At 39.7% G+C, this 20127-nt stretch overlaps 1 protein-coding gene across 4 annotated transcripts in view; it reads left to right on the forward strand.

Annotated features, from left to right (window-relative positions):
* Trappc13 (trafficking protein particle complex subunit 13) overlaps positions 1–20127 on the forward strand; it is a 32913-nt gene that overhangs the window by 5401 nt on the left and 7385 nt on the right. For 2 of the 4 annotated variants that reach the window (XM_052159358.1, XM_052159359.1), the window contains exons 2-8: positions 2464–2532; positions 4156–4255; positions 5537–5621; positions 11887–12014; positions 16521–16593; positions 17090–17134; positions 19510–19527. In XM_052159358.1, coding sequence (XP_052015318.1) covers positions 2464–2532; positions 4156–4255; positions 5537–5621; positions 11887–12014; positions 16521–16593; positions 17090–17134; positions 19510–19527 — 518 coding nt within the window. The remainder of the gene's footprint in view (positions 1–2463; positions 2533–4155; positions 4256–5536; positions 5622–11886; positions 12015–16520; positions 16594–17089; positions 17135–19509; positions 19528–20127) is intronic. The other 2 variants (XM_052159360.1, XM_052159361.1) reach the window with 1 other exon arrangement.

Consider the following 20127-nt stretch of genomic DNA (forward strand, 5'->3'; position numbering starts at 1 on the left):
CTAAAGAGGAAAAGGTTCATTTCCCATTTACCTAGACAATAATCAAGACCTGACAACTTAGAACCCACTGTTATTTCCTAGAAGTTTTTAATTTTTAATTACATGTATGTATTGTGTGTTTGCTTGTGAGCTCACAAGCCATCGTGCATATATAGAGGTGAGAGAAGAGCCTGTAGGGATTGGTTGCTTCTTTCTTCCCACCGTGTAGGTCCTGGGAGTTGAACTCAGGTCATTGTATGCTTTTATCCACTGAACTCCTTGTCTAGCCCTCTAGAAGCCTTTTAAGACGATGTCAGATCTTTGAACTAAGTGCTACGTGTAGATCCCTGGAGCTGGGTGAATCTTGCCTTTACCTACTCTCATTAACCTCCCTTCCCTCTCAAGATCCCACTGTTTAGTCACACATAGAGCATGCTAGGGAAACAAAAACAAGTATGGAAAGATAAATCAGTGGGAGCCTTTGGAAAAGTGCAGCCAACACTTGCTCTCTAGGAAAGAGGCTGACAACAGATAGAAAGCTAAGATGAAGTTATCCAAGTTATAAGCTTTGGTTTTTTTGAACTTTGACCTGGCTTTGACAAATCTAGCTTCATTCCCCAACTTAACAAATAATATGTATGGGCTTTTGTGGCGGTTTTTGGTTTTTAGATTTTTGAACCAATAACTTAGTTTAACACTCAAGCATAGATATGAAATTACTACCTAATAATCGTACTTACTTTTAGATTTTCTGTCAGTGTTTCTTGTGTATGCACAAACCAGAGGTCAGGCTAGGAATCTCAGGCATCAGCTACCTTGGTTTGGTTTGGTTTTGTTTGCTTTGCTTTTATGGAGACAGAGTCTCTCTGACTAGAAGCTTGCCATATAGATTGGGTAAGCTGACCAGCAAAGTGCCAAGGATCCAGATGTCACTACCACACCCAGCTTTTCTTATATGGCTTCTGAGATCTAACTCAGGTCCTCATGCTGGTACACAAGCACTTTACCAAATGAACCATCTCTCAGCCCACTGCCGGGGTTTCCTAAATCCTGCTTTTGTAGGTAGTTTGCTCTTTTTGTACCTGACGTCTTCAGGTTTTGAGATCCATTAATTCATTATAGGTCATAGATGGTTGTAAATATGCCTTTGATCCTGGTACATTTGATTTTGTCATCTAGAAAAGTACTTTTAAGCCCTAGTTTGTTTAAAACCTCAAGGAGAGCCAGGCCTGGCACAGGCCTTTAATCCCACCACTGGGGAGGCATAGTTAAGTGGATCTCTGAGTTCCATTACAGCCTGGGCTGCTAGTGAGACCTACCCCAAGCACTAAAGGAATGAGCAGAGGATAGTGGTTACAATATTAGCACTTGAAAGACTGAGGCAAGAGAGCCAAAGTTGAAGGCTAACCTGCGCTTCATGGCACATTCCAGGTCCTCTTGGGCTGTGATGTGAGACCTTGTCCCAAAACTTCAAACAGGAACAATAAAGTTTGAAGAATGAGCTGTTTCAGTAATTCTGCTTGCCCAGTACATGTCTCACAACTGTGCACTTAGGCAGTGCATACAGCTGTGTACATGCCTGTAATCCCATACTCAGCCAAGGCTGGGAGATACAGGATATGAGCCCAGCTAGGCCTCGTAAAGCAAACTCTAAAATCAAATCTCAAAGAAAAAAAAAAAAAAAAGAAAAAAAGAAAACAAGAAATGGGCTTTGAATTTTAGCTATTTAAATTAAGGCTACCATTTCTGTGCCTCTCTCAGGGGAACTATTTGTCTTCATGTTATATTTAATAATTTTAACTGGTTTTTTTCTCTACTTAAAAGTAAGAATGGAGGCTGGAGAGGTGGTTCAGAGGTTAGCGCACTTATATATTGCTTTTGCATAGGAAGCAGATTCTGTTAGGGGGGCTCACAGGCTTCCATAATTCCAGTTCCAGAAGACCTCGTGCCCTCTTCTGACCAGGAACTCACATGGTGCACATATACACATCCAAGCAAAACACTCATACCAGGGGAAAAAAAATCTTAAAAAAAAAAAAAGTAAGACTGAAGGTTGGAGATACCAACACTTTGACTTGAGCTGGTTCACACCAGAATGGAGTCCTGCTTGACTTCCTTGGAATATTTTTAATAACATTTCATAATAAATAATAAACATTTCACCCTTGGGATATGTTTTAGACAGCATGAAGTCACCCTAGTTCTAGCTTAGGTTCTGTCACTGACATATTTTGCTGCATATAATCTTTAATGTGCAAAATAACCTTCAAGAGACATTCTCAGTCTTGTATGTGTAATGTAGATAATATTTAAAATGTTAGTAGTTATCTTTCTCAGCCTTGTGTGTATAATGGAGATAATATGTATAGTGTTAGCACTTATATTAAAAACGCAGTTATATTAGCATGAACTTGATGAATATTGTGAACTTGACTTGAATATTAACCTAAACAATTTGAACATTTTGTCTCTCTTAATTGACAGTGATGCGATTGACTAAGCCTACTTTATTCACCAATATTCCTGTAACGTGTGAAGAGAAGGACTTACCTGGTATGTGAAGAAAAGCTGAAACTTGAGTTATCCACACTATTTTAGAGGATGCTTACCTTTGCCAGTCTTATGCCAACTGTTTGTTGAATTCTGTGTTCTCTGTATTTATATGATGTGAAGGTAGTCGTCTGAAAGACGGGGCTCCTTTATAATCTACAATTCAAGATGATGTCTTTTGGTAACAAGAGAACTTTTAGTTTAAGATACATTTGTATTTCTATCACTATCACAGTGTTCTCTGAGTCCTCAAATATGCATTAGCATTCTGTTTAGAATTATTGATGTTTCTACAGTATATTTATGTCTTATGACCTTCAAACATTCAAACATGAAGTATTCTGTGAGATCAGTTTTGGTTTTCTTTTGGGGTTTTTTTTGTTTTTTGTTTTTGGGGGGTTTTTGTTTTTGTTTTTTTGGGTTTTGGATTTTTGTTTTGTTTTGTTTTGTTTTTTTGGGTTTTTTTTCCCCGAGACAGGGTTTCTCTGTGTAGCCCTGGCTGTCCTTGAACTCACTCTGTAGACCAGGCTGGGCTCGAACTCAGAAATCCGCCTGCCTCTGCCTCCCAGAATGGTGGGATTACAGGCATGTGTGGTGTTTTTGTGTGTGTTCTTTTGTTTTTGGGTTTTGTTTTGTTTTGTTTTGTTTTGTTTTGTTTTTGAACCAGGTCTCACTATACATATCCTAAGGTGTCTTGAATTCTTGATCCACCTGTCTCAACCTGGCAATACTGTGATTACAGGCATTCACCATGTAACCAGAATTTTCTGACATGATTTTTGTGATACTGCAGATAAGAAATGACATTTTACATTGTAATATATATTGAATTCTAAGATTATAACTCAAGAAAGAGTGTAAATTTTTGTTTTTGACACAGAGATTCATATATCCCAGACTGGCCCGGAACTCATCATGTAGCTGAGACTGATCCTAAATTGCAAAACCTCCTGTCTCTCACTTCTAAGTCCTAAGATTTCAGACTTGCATCACTACACTCAGTTGTATCTGTTTTAGGAAAGTTAGAAATTAAAATTTTAATACTATTTTTGTTCATCTTAAAAAGAAATCAGATACCCTCCTCACCCCACTACCCATGGTGCTAAGGGTCAATCCAGGGCTTTATTGTTTTGGCTTTGAGACAAAAAGACCACTCAGCCCAACCAAATCTGAATTAAGAATATGTAATAAGCCAGCTGGTGACTGCCTGGAAAGAACCATTTCTCATGGAGCATCCTCAAATCCATATTATAGGGAACTTTTAAAGGAAAAAAAAAAAACCCACCTAAAAACTATTTGACAATTACAAGGGGAACTAAAGCAAGCAAGCTGTTTAACAGAAGCCAAAACATGCAGTTAGCTGGAGCAGTTCAACCCTGAGTTTCCAAACAGGCTTGGGGACTTACACATGGGACTTTTCACAGCAGGTGTAGAAAAGGGAAGATCAATTTCAGGTTAAATCAAAGATAGCTCCAGGTAGGACAAGATAGAAGAAACTTTGCCCAAGCACATTATAAATATTAGACAAGTGCTCTCCCACAAGCTGCCCACTGGTTCCTACTTCTTTACATAAGTAAAACTTGATTTAAAGGTAGGTGTTAGAGCTTTGTTTTTCTCTTCCTGCAGGTGATCTCTTTAACCAGTTAATGAAAGATGATCCTTCAACTGTAAATGGTGCAGAGATTTTAATGTTGGGAGAAATGTTGACTTTACCCCAAAATTTTGGGTAAGAATGATAGATTTACATAAGATGTTCTGCATTCCCTGAACACAGTTTTATCATGTTTGTATGCAGAGTGAGAAAGTGCTACTTATGCAATAAGTAGTAAAAACATACACAAATTCTTTTTTTTTTTTTTTTTTTAAGAAAAGCAATGTAGAACAGAGTCAGTAGTGATTCTAATATGATGATAGCATGTTAACTTTCTTCTTTGGGTTGCGGCTAAAGGCATGAGTTTTGTACATGCTAGGCATGTGTTCTACCACAGCACTGTCAACATACCCCCATACTCTGTATGCTTTTAGTTACACTAATCAACTTGGCTGTCATTTCAGAGCAGCTCCCAGTAGGCCTCATTCACACCCCTGTCTTTACAGAATTTATCAGACTTGCTAGCTAGTCAGAAACTCTTAAGTGTTTTATTTTTCTTATCCTATATTGTCAGTGAATTAAAACTGAGAAAATTTGAGTCAAAAAAAGAAATGATATTTTTTATTTTGTTTTACTAAGCTTACAGGGTGTGATCATAAACCAGTGTCTTCAAACTTGGAAATGTGTGGATGTAAAACTATTAAAATTATTTAGAAAAAGAGGCTTCAGAGATGTCTCAGCCATTATGAGCACAGGCTCTTCCAGAAGACTTAGGTTTGATTTCCAACAGCCACATGACTGTTCACAACTGTCTGTACCTCCAGTTCCAATTAATCTGAGTCTTTCTTTAGGTTTTCACAGGCACTGCATGCATGTGGTATACAGACATAGTTACAGGCAAACCACCCATACACATAATAGTTAATATAAGACAGAAAGTTTATACAATATTTTCAATAAGCTATGTAGTGTAAAGCCAGTAATCATTTTATTAGGAAAATAATAGCTAAGTTCTCCAAGATGAATGAACTTGGAACTTCTAGATTTAGAGCATAAATTATTTTTAAAAAGAAAATGACATTTTTTTAGTGTATTCAGATATAAATCTCTGACAGTGCAGCTCTGATTACAGTGACCATAGTTTCCAGGATGGCCAGAAACTTGGGTTTACAAGTGTATGATGTTGTATGTAATTACACTCTCACTTTGAAGTGCAGTAGATAATGAATGAGCAGCCTAAAGAAAATAAAGGATACTGAAGAAATACTTCTCAACCCTAAAAAAAGGGATAATGAAGAAAGATTTTACTTGACACTTCAGTAAACTTTCTTCCACCTGCAGTTCTTCCTTGAAAATTTACTTGATTTCCTTAAGGACTGAATGAGTTTCTACTTAAAATGCTGTTTCATTTCATAGGAATATATTTTTGGGAGAGACCTTTTCCAGTTATATCAGTGTTCACAATGACAGCAATCAAGTTGTAAAAGATATATTGGTGAAGGTAAGCAGCACTCTTATTTGCAAAGCGTTTTATTTGGATAAAAGAAGTTTTATGCCAGGCAGTGATGGCACACACCTTAATCCCAGCACTAGGAAGGTAGAGACAGGCAGATTTCTGAGTTCGAGGCCAGCCTGGTCTACAGAGTGAGTTCCAGATCAGCCAGAGCTATACAGAGAAACCCTGCTTTTTTTTAAAAAAAAACAACAGAGTTTTATTTCTGTAACCTCATTAAAATGTATGGTTAATACTAGAATTTTAAATGTCACTAACAAACACAAATCATTAACTAACAGACCCAAACTTAGGGAATTCACAGAAACGTTTTCCTTTTCAAGGTTTCTGGTAGCTTAGATGAGAAAATGTCTGTTAGGCTAAATAATAGTTGTAGTGTTTGTATGGCTAATATTCCAGTACTTGTGAGGCTTAGGAAACTTGCCAGAAGTCGCTCTATAGTTGCAGGAAGGTGTGGTAGAGGAGAGGAAGACAAGAGTCTTAGAAGATATGCAGGACTCAGAGGAAGAGTGTAGGGCAGAGGGGGACTGTCATGTCAGTGCTGCCGTTAGAGGAGGACCAAGTCTCCTGTACCAGGTCTGCTGGGAAAGGCGTTTACTGCAGTGTCTTGAAAGCCAGGCTAAGATGTTAGCAAAAAATAAAAAACGTTTTCCAACAGTAGGCTCGGGGCTTTTACTAGAAGCAGTCAGTCGGCTTGCATTAGGAAGGTCGGCAACTCCACCATGCAGAATACTTTATAGGAAGTTGAGAAATGAAAAGCTAGAATTTGCAAGACCCTTCACAACATCAAGTGTATTCAAAAGAGAAAGAACTTAGATAAAGGAAGTAAACATTCCTATGTGGATGAATGGGTATAGAAATGTGGTTTATATATACAATAGAGTTCTGTTCAACTCAAAGAGAAGAGATTTCTATCATTTGTAAGAGAGTGAATAGAACTAGAGATCATCATGTTAAAAGAGATGGGAAACTGCATGTTTCCACTCTGTAAAATTTAGACTTCAAAATTATATGGAGTGTCTGTGTGTGCACGCGCATTTATATATAATATGAAACTAGACAGGCCACTGAGAAGGGAGGGAAGAAGAGAAGGAAGCAAGGGGACAATAGAAAAGGGGAAAATTACACATTTCATTTTCATCTCATACACTGAACATAGGTTTCAGTGATACATATGAGACATGAAAATGGGGGAACTCTTTATAGGCGAGTAGTGAGGGGAAGTGGAACAGGGGAGAGTAGGTGAACAAAATCAGTGATACACGTGAATGAAAATATATACCTGTTATTGTATCCTTACATAAATTAATTTTTAAAAAATTTAAAGTGTATGGAGAGAAGTTGATTCAAAGCTGTCTTTCAACAGGGAATTTGGATTATTATTAGAGTGTTTCTAAAAGAGAACTCTTAGCTGGGCTTAAAGATGATCTGTAGTTTTAAAGTTTTAAAGGATCTCAGAAAATAAATATTCTGAGCCTCACATCAGACTTCAGAAGGTAGATGCAATTATGTGTGTCAGATATGAACAGGGTCTGGCCTTTCATCAGATTAAGGTTTGGTAGCATACATAGCCTGTTCAATAAGATTTAAACTAAAAATGGGTTTTGTTTTGTTTTATTCTGTTTTGTATCAAATGATTTAAAAGAACATTCTATAAGATATAGAAACCTTATGAAATTCAAACTTAAGTCTCTGTAAATGAAGTTTCTTGACAGAACCACACACACCTATTTGTTGCTGTGTCCATGACTGACTCCCAGCTGCAATGTAAGGTCTGTAGCTGAAATAGAAACTGTGGCCTGAAGAATCTAAAATATGTGTTACATAGCCTTGTAAAGAGAACGTTTCCAGCTTCTGTGTTAGTGTCTTCCTTGGCACCTCTCCAGAAAGCAGAAATTCCTCAGAGCCAGGGATTTTGGTCTGCTTTATTGTCTGATGGATTTTCAACTCCTAGAACAGGCTTCGGCATTTATTAGGAATAAACAAATTTTCAGTCTACCATTATTAATAATGTCAAAAAGAGAAAGGAGTACTCAGTCATATACAAGGTGGTTATGGTAAATAGTAGTAGCCAGTGATCTCATACTGTATATAGGTCAGAGAGCCAATGTGGCTGAGCAGTATCCCCTCCCCTGCCAAAATGTGGCCAACGCTGTAAACCCGTGTGTATTAGTTTGGGTTCTCTAGAGTCACAGAATGTATGGGCAGTCTCTATATAATTAGGGAATTTGTCGATGACTTACAGTCTATAGTCCAATTCCCCCAAAATGGGCAGCAGCAGCTGCGGTGGATGGAAGTCCAAGGATCTAGAAGTTGCTCAGTCCCACGAGGCAAGCAGGCAAGGAAGAGTGAGTAAATCTTCCTGCTTCCAATGTCCTTATATAGATCTCCAGCAGAGGGTGTAGCCCAGATTAAAGGCTGTAGGTCTCCAACAGAGGGTGTGGCCCAGATTACTGGTGTGTGGGTCTCCAGCAGAGGGTGAGGCCCAGATTAAAGGCGCGTGCCTCCATCCCTTTAATCCCAGATGATCTTGAACTGGAGATCTCCTTGTCTTAATCTTCTGAAATTCATAGCCACTATGCTTCCAGATCTCCATGCCAAGATCCAGGTCAGAAACTTATATCTCTGAGCCTCCAGATTAGGATCATAGGTGTTTTAGTCAGGGTTTCTATTCCTGTATAAACATCATGACCAAGAAGCAAGTTGGGGAGGAAAGGGTTTATTGAGCTTACACTTCCACGGTGCAGTTCATCACTAAAGGAAGTCAGGACTGGAACTCAAGCAGGTCAGGAAGCAGGAGCTGATGCAGAGGCCATGGAGGGATGTTTCTTACTGGCTTGCTTCCCCTGGCTTGCTCAGCCTGCTCTCTTATAGAATCTAAGAGCACCAGCCCCAAGGTGGAACCACCCACAAGGGGCCCTCCCCACTTGATCACTAATTGAGAAAATGCCCCACAGCTGGATCTCATGGAGGCACTTCCCCAACTGAAGCTCCTTTCTCTGTGATAACTCCAGCCTGTGTCAAGTTGACACACAAAACTAGCAAGCACAATAGGTGAGCCTTCCAATTCTAGATTGTAGTTCATTCTAGATATAGTCAAGTTGACAACCAGGAATAGCTACTACACCGTGCTTCACTTTATATGAGCTGTGCTCCCCTGGGGAGCTGTTACTTTTCTATGCCTGTTCTTCATCAGCTATACACTTAGGGAATACTAGATCTGCAGAACTGTGAGAATTAAATGACCAGCCAAGACTTGTACATGGTAAGTTCCCAATAATTGTGAGTTACTACTAGATGGTATTAATAAATATGCTACTTAAAAAGGACCAGGACTAACAAAGTTAGGTTAGAATTAACTACAAAACGGGGGGAAAATTAGGGGCTACAGAGCAGCCTCAGTTGGTGGAATGATTGCTACACTTTGGTGTGTCACTCCAGCCCATATACCAAGCAACTTGGAAAGCTGCTAGCTTTGGGTGGGGCCTGGAACAGGAGAAGACTTTTCTGTTGGGAAACCCTGCTAATTAAGGTTGACCATGTCTACCATGACCAGACAGCTCCCTTGAGCCTGGAGCAAGTGGGGCATCCTCTTTTCTTCCTTATCTGGGGAGCCACTGTACCTATGGATTGTCATGTAATCCTTGAAAAAAATTACAGACTTGACTTCCTGGAACCCATCTCCAAGCAAATGAGGTAGCATAGAACCTTTAATCTCAACCAGTGAAACTTTACCCTAAGATGAACCCCTTCCCACTTTCCAAGGTTTATATAGTCCGTGTTTACCCCAAATAACGTGCACAAGCTGTTTTGTTGAATATCCTTTAAGAGAGCTATTTCATTGAATGTCATCTAAAAGAGCTGTGACTCTAAAATCTTTGGAGAATGCACACACACACACACACACACACACATATACATACTACCGGACAGGATCCTGCTACCCACCCATTGTGGACCTCAGTCCATCCTTACTTGCCCACTGACCACTCCATTTGTCCCTCTTGGGGTGCAGCAGCGCCTGGACACACCAAGGGAAGGAGCGAAAAACAACCATACTCTTCAGCAGGTCCAGGCTGTGTGCAGGCTACTCTACCACTTGGACCATATGATCCAGCAGACCCAATGGTACTTGAGGTGTCAGTGACAGATAGGGTTGCTGTTTGGAGCATTTGACAAGCCCCAATATGTGAATCACCAAAGAGACCTTTGAGATTTTGGAACAGGGCCATCATCTGCAGACAATGATTCTCCCTTTGAAAGACAGCTCTTGGCCTGCTATAGGGCTTTAGTGGAAACTGAATGTTTGACAATGGACCACCAAGTTACCATGAAACCTGAGCTGCCCATCATGAGCTAGGTGTTATCTGACCCACCAAGTCATAAAGTAGGACATGTACAGCAGCAATGCAGTATGAAATGGAAAGGGTATTTATGTGATTGGGCCTGAGCAGGTCCTGAAGGCACAAGCAAGTTACATAAAGAAGTTGCCCAGATGCCTTTTACAATGCCATCTGCTGCTAAGCATGCACCTATAGGCTCACCGGTGTTCCCTATAATCAGCTAACAGAGGAAGAGACTAGGGTCTGGTTTACTGATGGTTCTGTATGTTATAGATGCATCATGCATTACAGCTCCTTTCTGGGACAACCCTGAAAGTCACCAGTGAAGGGAAATCTTCATAATGGGCAGAATTCCAGTCAGTACACATGCTCATAAATTTTGTTTGGAAAGAGAAATGGCCAGATATGTGGTTGTTCACTGATTCATGAGCTATTATCAATGGATTAGTTGGATGGTCAGGGACTTGGAAAGAGCGTGATTGGAAAGTTACTGAGAAAAACATCTGGGAAAGAAGTATGTGGATAGATCTCTCCAAATGTGCAAAGAATGTGAAGACAGTTGTGTCCCATGTAAATAATTAACAAAAAGTGTCTTCAGCTGAGGAGGAGTTCAGTAGTCGAGTGGATAAGATGACCCGTTGTGTGAACAGTCAGCCTCTTTCCCCAGCCATCCCTGTCATTGCCCAATGGGCCCATGAACCAAGTGGCCATGGTGGCATAGAAGGGAATTATGCATGGGCTTGACAGCATGGACTGCTGCTCGCCCAGGCTCACCTGGCTACAACTGCTGCTGAGTGCTAGCTCTGCTCGCAAGTCTACTGACTGGTTTTGTGTGTGCCAACTTGACACAAGCTAGAGTCATCAGAGGTGAAGGACTTCCATGAGATCCAGGCAAAACACTCATACACATGAAATTAAAACAAAGTCTTAAGGAAAAAACACACATTATAGCTGGCACATTGACTCTTCACAACAGTTCCAGTACTGGAGAGATGGGCAACAGAGCCAAAGTTCAGTCATACTTAGCTACACAAGAAGTTTGAGGCTAGCCTGAGCTATATGAGACTGTCTCAAAGGAGAAAAAAAACATCCCTCATATGTTCACACTGATGATTCAGACTAGCCTAGCATGAGAGGTAGCAGAGTAGACTTACTTCCCTGCTTTCTTGTTTGTATCTTTTTACTCCAGGGATGAAAACTTGATTCTTTTGTTATCCATAACCATATGTACATATTTACATCAATACTTACATACATGCATGCATGCTCTGCACATGCATATACATATGTACATGTCTAATCATGGCATATACACAAAATAAATCTCAAGATTGTTAGTTATAGACCTATGAAAAGGAATACATGAGCTGTATAACTCGTTTTGTCTTTGACATAGACAGTGGTCAAGATTCTGGTTTTCAAATTGATGGGGTTTTGACCCTACTTTTCCTCCTCGTGTGCTTGTGGTCTGCATTCTGGTACTGTTTGGTTCATATGTTACTATTGTATTGGTTTTGGATTTTCCCTACTTTCTGGCTGGTTTCACTGATCCTTGATATTGCTGTGTGTATGTGTGTAGTCTTGCCATAGTTCTGAGCGTGAGAGGTGTGTGGTGCCCTTCCTTTATCCCAACTTTCTACTTTTTATTCCTCCCTTTATCCTTTTTTTTTTTTCAGTTCCGTTAATAACATATATTAACTGTATATTGTAGTGGGTTTCCTTATGAAATTTTTATATGAAACACACGATTATCCCTTATTAACCCCTCTCTCCTCCCCTCTCCCTGGTCCTCTTCCCAGATAGCCAGCCAGCCCCCCCCCCCCCCCCCCCGTATCCTCTCCACAGTACCCACCCATTCCCCTGTAAATGTCTAATAGCCTCATGGATTCTTTTTACCCCTTTCTTCCAAGGCGGATCTCCAGACGAGCTCTCAGCGTTTAAACCTTTCAGCCTCCAATGCTGCTGTGGCTGAACTTAAACCTGATTGTTGTATTGATGATGTCATACACCATGAAGTAAAGGAAATTGGGACGCACATGTAAGATAAGTTTACTACTCAAAAACTTACTCATTTATTAATTTAGTTTCCTTTTTCTTTTTTTTGTCTTTTGTGTCTTTTTTAATATTTATACATTTTAAATACTTGTATAATAAACACAAAATGTATAATATATATCTAAGTATATTATTATATATACTTGTGTATATATATATATATATACTTGTGTATATAAATATATATATTTATATATTTATTTGTTTGTTATTTTTACTTGTTTCTTTTCATCCCATTCACTGCCCGCCTCCTGGTCATCTCCCACAATCTTTCCCACCACTTCTCCTCTGGGCAAGTGCTGTACCTCCTGGATATCCTCCCAACCCTGGAACTTCAAGTCTCTATTAGGCTAGGCCCTTCCTCTCCCAGTGAGGCCAAACAAGGCAGCCCAGCTAGAACTTATCCCACAGACAGGCAACAGTTTTTGGGATAACCTCTGCTCTAGTTGTTTGGGACCCACATGAAGATCAAGCTGCACATCTGCTACATACGTGTGAGGAGGCCTAGGTCGTTATATGTTCTTATATAGTCTTATATGTTCTTTGGTTCAGACTCTGAGAGCCAAAAGAGTCCAAGTTAGTTGACTCTTGGTCTTCCTGTGGCGTTCCTATCCCCTATGGGGCCCACAATCCTTCTGCCTGTTCTTCCATCAGAGTCCCCAAGCTCCATCCACTGTTGGCTGTGGGTGTCTACATCTGTCTGAGCAGCTGCTGTGTGGAGCCTCTCAGAGGACAACATGCTGCTGTCTGCAAGCAGAACAGAGCATCATTAATAGTGTCAGGGATTGGTGCCTGCCCATGGGATGGTTCTCAAGTTGGGGCAGTTCATCCCTCTGAAACTTTTTAGGCTTCCGAAGTTTCCAGGGACCACTAAAGCCGACTGTCTCTTCAGAGTATTCCTCATTTCTCCTGTCTCTGCTCCCACCATCAGCTGTGCTTCTCTTCATTGTATCCATTAAAGCGTGAAATGCAGAAACATTTTAATACAAAGTTGTACCTAGTTATTCCATCAGAGGATTTTCTGCCGGCTCTATTGAAGGTACTTTTACTGCATACTCTGAGATTGATATGAACTTTGGATTAAAATTCCCTGGAGGTCATTTCTCTGAGCCATCATTTATTAATCACTTAGCACTGAAGAGATTCCCCACTAGCCTTTAGAAATTTTGATTTATCTATGCCCACTAGCCTTTAGAAATTCTGATTTATCTATGCCTTTCAAAGCTGTCCATAACATAATCTACCACCTGTGTCATTCTTGCCTCTCTTCCTATAGTCATGTGGATCTTATTTAACTACAAACTCATTCTGTCAAATGAAGTGCATTTGCTTACAAAGAACTACCTGTGGCATTTTGTATAATGTCTTATATCTCAGAAATAGGATGAATTTCTCAAAGAAGCTTTCCTACATTTGTATATAGCTTGTAGAGCCTCTGGGTTTTTCTACCTTTTGTCCTTAACAGTTACTGTGGGGTTAACATGAAGTCTATGTAGCCTGTGTATCCCAGTGAAATACCAGAGCACAGTGGTTTATCTTCACTGAAGCTGAACTTCCTGGGTAGTTGTGTACCCACCATTCTATAGGAAATGGATTAAACCACTTTAGAGCACCCAGAACTCAAGGCTAGTCTCAAAATCTATAGGTGAACTATAGGCGAATCTATAGTTCTATGAATATTTCCAAGGCACATATTGTGCAGGGTTTTGGCTTTATGACTGGTGTGTGTGTGTGTGTGTGTGTGTGTGTGTGTGTGTGTGTGTGTGTTTGCACAGACACACATAAGGGTTTGGGTTTTTGTTGTTTGCATATACTTTGGGGTGTTTTGTTTTGTTTAGATGGGGTTATCACTGTTTGGGGTTATCAAGTTGCCCTTACACTTAACATGCAACTAAGCAGTCCCGTAGCTGATGATTCTCCAGCCTCTCCTTCCCCTACCAGTATTGGATGTATATGGCATCATACCCAGCTCTGGTATTGTTAGGATCAACTCCCTTTTTAGCCCCTATTATCAATATAAGGTACCAGTATAACAGAGAGATTAAATTACCCAATTTTACTAAGTTGTATAGAACTATTAAAAGATTAATGTATTTCCCAGTCATTATATATGCATATGTATGACGTCATATATAAATATTTCTCAAGGTTTTGTGCATCTTAGTTCACTGTGAATATTTTTCTACATCTGTCAGTATTCTTAAAGACATGCTTTTCTAAATAACTACCTCTTAGGTGTTTAGTCAGTATGCTTTGTTTACAGAATACTTTCAGTCTTTTGCTACTATAAACAACAAAATAGAATTCAATATTGCCTATGAATATTTGAAGTAGATGTTCTGTGGAAATCAACAGTCTTAAGGCTCTAACCACAAGATTGTTTCTAAATTCCTTTCACTATCTGGCAATAAAAACACTTAAGTTTCTCTAATTTTCACCAACCTAAGGGATTCCTGCCAAACCTTGTAAGATTAAAAGTATTATCTCATTGTTTTAGCATCTTTGACTAAGCATGTAACTCACCACTTCACAGTTTTATTAACTATTTACAGGACTGTAATATGTGTATTCTTTTCATAAAATAGTTACTGTCCTCCCTTTTTTGGTTTTTTGGTTTTTTGATTTTTTGGATTTGGTTTTTTCAAGATAGGGTATAGCCTATATAGCCCTTGCTGTCCTGGAACTCACTCTGTAGACCAGGCTGGTCTCGAACTCAGAAATCCGTCTGCCTCTGCCTCCCAGAGTGATGGGATTACAGGTGTGTGCCACCTCCACCCAGCCTGTCCTCCCATTTTGAGTGGTGCCAACTTTTTAATTGTTTTACTGGGTTTTGTTTTCTTGAGACATAGTCTCATTGTATATCTGTGACTGCCTTAGAACTCACAGAGAATCACCTGCCTCAACCTCTGCCTACCAAGTGCTGGGATTAAGGTATAGGCCACCACACCCAGATTTCCCAGTGGTTTTTATTAAAACTTGCATACCATTCCCCATTGTAACATGTTACCTCTTCCTGGCATTTCCTTTAAGATGCTACACACACACATACTGGGTTTCTCTCTATAGCCATGGCTGTCCTGGAACTCACTCTGTAGACCAGGCTGGCCTCGAACTCAGAAATCTACCTGCCTCTGCCTCTCAAGTGCTGGGATTAAAGGTGTGTGCCACCACTGCCCTGCCTTTTTTTTTTTTTAAGATGCATATTTTCAAGTGCAATTGACCTCTTCCTCTTCAATCATATTGATTATTCTGGGAAATAATTTGGAATATATTCTACTACCAAAGGAAGAAATTTGAAGTTCCTAATTTATTCTAAAAGGGATAGGTATCTTCTTTTTTTTTAATGTGTGTGTGAGAGAGACTAAATACAGTTAGTACATGGAGTATGTGCAGGAGCAATGGGGACAGAAAAGGATGTGATTCCCCTGGAACTGTCATGACCAGCCCTGGAAGGGAGAATCAAACCCATTTCCTCTGCCGGACAGCAGGCACCTGCAATCACTGGGTTGTCCTCAGCCCCCATTCTCATTTTATTAAGGAGAATTTTCTTGTTCATGTGTCACCGTCTGGTATGTTGTGGTCCCCAGGGTAGAGCTGTATTAACAGAACACTGGGTACACAGCCAAGGCACACTTGATTGTCAGCTTCTTTTAAAGGCAAAGTAGAATAAAGATTCCCAGTTTCCAGTTTACACCAGGTGCTCTTCCCCCAGCAATAGCTTATCTTGGTTCACAGTGGCCCAAGCCTCCTTGCAGACTGAGAAATCTGTCAGCAGTCCCATTCTGAGATGTGTTGCATCTTCTAATTAAAAATGAAGTCACTTTCTCATGACAGAAGGAACACAAAGGTCAGGCCATTCCTCAGGTCTGCAGCTTACTTGACATAACACCAGGACTCTGCCTGAGAGAGTGTGCCTCCCTAGTATCTTAGACTCTGCCTGAGACAGTGTGCCTCCCTAGTATCTTAGACTCTGCCTGAGACAGTGTGCCTCCCTAGTATCTTAGACTCTGCCTGAGACAGTGTGCCTCCCTAGTATCTTAGACTCTGCCTGAGAGAGTGTGCCTCCCTAGTATCTTAGACTCTGCCTGAGAGAGTGTGCCTCCTCGGTGTCTTAGACTCTGCCTGAGACAGTGTGCCTCCTCGGTGTCTTAGACTCTGCCTGAGAGAGTGTGCCTCCTCGGTGTCTTAGACTCTGCCTGAGACAGTGTGCCTCCTCGGTGTCTTCGCGTGCTGAAATTGACAGGAACCCTTCCTTGCCCAGCACCAGCAAGCTGGGAGCCATCTCCTCATACCATGCTATTTCTCTGCATTCGTGTGTATTTATACCCATCTATACTAAAACTTTCCTCCTGTAATCTCATTTAGATACAATTTCACATTGATGACTTTTTTTTTTTACATTTATAAGTAAAATTGAACCATGTTAGATTTATTATTAAAAAGTGACCTGGGGATGATTCCAGAATATTAAGACATCTTTCTGTTTCAGCTTGGTGTGTGCTGTGAGTTACACAACTCAGGGTGGAGAAAAAATGTACTTTAGAAAGTTCTTCAAATTTCAGGTATTGAATATGGCAGAAAGTTGTTTTCAAATGCTTTCTTTCCCTAGAAGTGTAATTAGTCTTCTTTTTCTGGGAGAAAAAAAAAGTTTTAAATAAGTTGAATAGCTCATGTCCTGGATTCATTTTATAAACTAGTGTTCAAAAGTCAAACTGAGTTAAGGTCAAATGAGTTATCATCACCAATGTAGTGCTTTCATGATAAAATGAAGCATTTTATTGAAAAATAAAATCATGCTTTATTAATGAGAGAACATAAAAATCTAAAAAGGTATAAAGTTAATACAAAGCCTAAGTAAGATTATTAAGAGTAGCATTAACTATTGAAAGAATAATGTAAATGAAAAAATACTGAATGTTTTGCATGAACTTTTCATAAACACTATAAAATCTCTAACAATTAAAATTAAAACATGACTTTGCATCATTAAAGCCTGTGGTTTAAAAACAAAAATAGTCGAATCAGAATTTCCTGACTGATGTGCTTTGTTTGAACTAGGTTCTCAAACCATTGGATGTGAAAACCAAATTTTACAACGCAGAGGTAAGCGTTTGGCACGTAATAAGATTTCATGAAAACATAGAAATCTCCACTGAAAGTTAGAGTTATTTCCTGTCATGTTGAAGCGATGCTAATATGACTGAAGTATTTGTGATAATGAGGCTAAATACCAGTAAGAAGGGGCTTTTGTTGAAAGTGTTCCTTATTCTTGTTCCAACCTACATGTGATCTGTGTGTCTTGATTTCTGCTCTGGTGATTTTCCTGGGACATTTCACCCTGTTTAAACAGTTGCCAGTCTACATAATGGCCGGGTGGTGCTTTCACACACTAGCAATCTGCTGAGTACTTGCAGTGACTTTCTGGATGTTTCTAGATTCAGGTGGTGGCCATAGACAAGGTCCATGGGAAAAGAAGGGCAGTGAGTGCCCCTGGGAAGTCCAAGTACTAGAGCCAGGCCGGCCAGTGCTGGAGAGCCTACGGGAAGCCTCAAAGGGCAAAACTGGAGAAAAATGGGGCCTAAAGAGTAGGCTCTGTTCTTTAGCCTAGAGAACAGTCAAGTAGGATTGGCCCTAACATTAAGGAGTTTATTGTATGGATTTTCCCAAAATTTTTAAATTGCCTCCAGGGCTGTAGAAAACTGATCTGAGGTGGCGAGTTAAGGCGAGCCTGTGACGCACAGGGGGCTGGAGCTCACCATGGGATGGACAGTGAGACCTACCTTGAGGAAAAAGAGGAATCTTGTCATGAAAAGGCCTTTTAGCCCTCCTAGAAATTAAGAATTACTCAAGTGCTGTATTTTCTCCTTAAGGTTCTGTGATCAAAAGTGTGCAGCCATGTCCTACTGTTTTACTCAGAATAAAGCTTACATTATAGCTAGACTTAGTTAGCCACAGTAAAGAACTACCCTGTAAATATGTATTAAAGGGAAGGAAAAATATACATAATTAACAAAGATGAGGTAGAACCATACATAAAATAACAATGGGGTAAAAAGTTGAAGCAGACATACACACATCAGTGAAAAAACTAAATGGAAACAAAGTGTGGGAAAATCACTATAGTCTCAAAGTTTTTCAAAATTACCAGTTAGACAAATTCTACTCAGCCAATAGCATGAATCAGTCAGATTGTGGATTTTAAGTAGTTGGTAAACCACATCATCGGGAAGGGCTGATATGTAATAAATACTCTATGATCCCTGGGCCATGAATTTGTCAAACATGTTTTGTTACTATTTCTAATCATGCTAATGTGAAACTGGTTTCGTGAAAGAGTTTGCTTTAGTTTTCTAACCTAGGAAAGTCTTACAGGGAGATACACATACTAATAGGAACCAACCATTTGGTCACCTGCTGAGTTCAAAGCCCTGTGTCAGGTGGGAAGTAAACTAAATGTAAGCATAAGGCTTTCCCAGCCTCAGAAACTCACTGTGGTGCTGAGGACTGCGTAATGTGGCCATCATCATGTATATTCTTCCCCAATCCCAAACTGGGATGTGCACTCGTGCTCTAGGAACATGGCAGTGACAAATTACTCCAGCTGTCCACTTGATGAAGGAAGTATCATTTGACATTGGACATAATAAATCTAATTGTGTGTGTGTGTGTGTGTGTACACATATACATATATATACATATATATTTTAAAGATTTTATTTACTTGATATATATGCTGAGTACACTGTAACTGTCTTCAGACATACCAGAAGAGGGCATCAGATCCCATTACAGATGGTTGTGAGCCACCAGGTGGTTGCTGGGAATTGAACTCAGGACCTTTGGAAGAGAAATCAGTGCTCTTAACCACTGAGCCATCTCTCCAGACCCCTAAATATATATTTATATAATGCATGCTAGACTGAAATCTAATAACAGTAAGGAGAAAATGAACTGGATTGTCTGGAATGGTATGCCCCCGCATTTCCTTAAATATGGTAACTTTGTGGTGACTCTAATCCCCCGAGATCCTCCCAAGGATAGGATCCAGCGTTTGGTAAAGTCAACGGAAGCTTTTTGACGTTCTGTCCTAAGTGTGGCGTGCAGTGCACTTCCACCTGTGGTATGCAGACAGGCAGTACGGGTGCGAAGTGTATGCAACAGAACAGCATACAGAGGACTGTGTAATGGGGTCAGTGGGCAAGCGCTGCCCTCGGGCTGCCCTTCCTGTTGGCAGCTGTTGAAGTGCTCAGCCTAGCCCTCCTCTCTGCCCATTGTCATGTGACTGTAGCACTGTTGCCTTTTAGAAAAGTAGTTTGTCATATTTCTGTATGCTGCTTCCTGTTTACTTTCTTGTTTACTAATGCTGTCTTTAGTAAGTAAAAAAAAAAATGCAGAAGTGCATTTTATTTTAAAGTTATTCTTTTTCTTTAACATTTAACTCTGATTTTTCTAATTTTTCTTTTTTATTTTTCCATTAGAGTGACCTCAGTTCTGTGGTAATTTCATTTTTTATTATAAATTTATATGCTTTTCTCACCCCTTTTTGACTCTGCCTAATTAATCTCTCTCTACAAAACATAGTGGAAAAACAGTTAGTTGTGAATATTCAATCTGTGACTTCCAAAAGAGAATACACAATTTGAGCATACTTTTCAGTTGTTTACCTATGAGACTAAATCATCACATTGACATGATTGCATTCTCATTTGCAGTGTCTTTAGTGCTTTTTTAAGAAGATACGTATAATCTTGTTCTCTTTCATCTTTGGGATTTTTAATACCTTGCTGTGAAATATCCAGTTATCTTCCCTTCCTTATGTAGAATATGCACTTGAAATTCATTTTGAGGTGCACAGTGGTTGTATATCTGTGCCTTTAAGAAAAGCATGCAAAAAAAAAAAAAAAAAAAAAACCAAAATTTCCACCCTGGCTGAATTCATAGTTTCAACTTTCTATCTACAGTAAGCAGAACTTGCTTATTATTTACATGTGTATAACAGCCTCAGCCGCCTCAGCACTATATTCATGTCCTAATTTTTCAGGCGTTAAATGACTTCATACTAACTGTTCAAACTAACTTGATTTTCCATTATGCTG

The sequence above is a fragment of the Apodemus sylvaticus genome, chromosome 16, assembly GCF_947179515.1.
Source record: "Apodemus sylvaticus chromosome 16, mApoSyl1.1, whole genome shotgun sequence".
Taxonomy (NCBI): Eukaryota; Metazoa; Chordata; class Mammalia; order Rodentia; family Muridae; genus Apodemus; species Apodemus sylvaticus.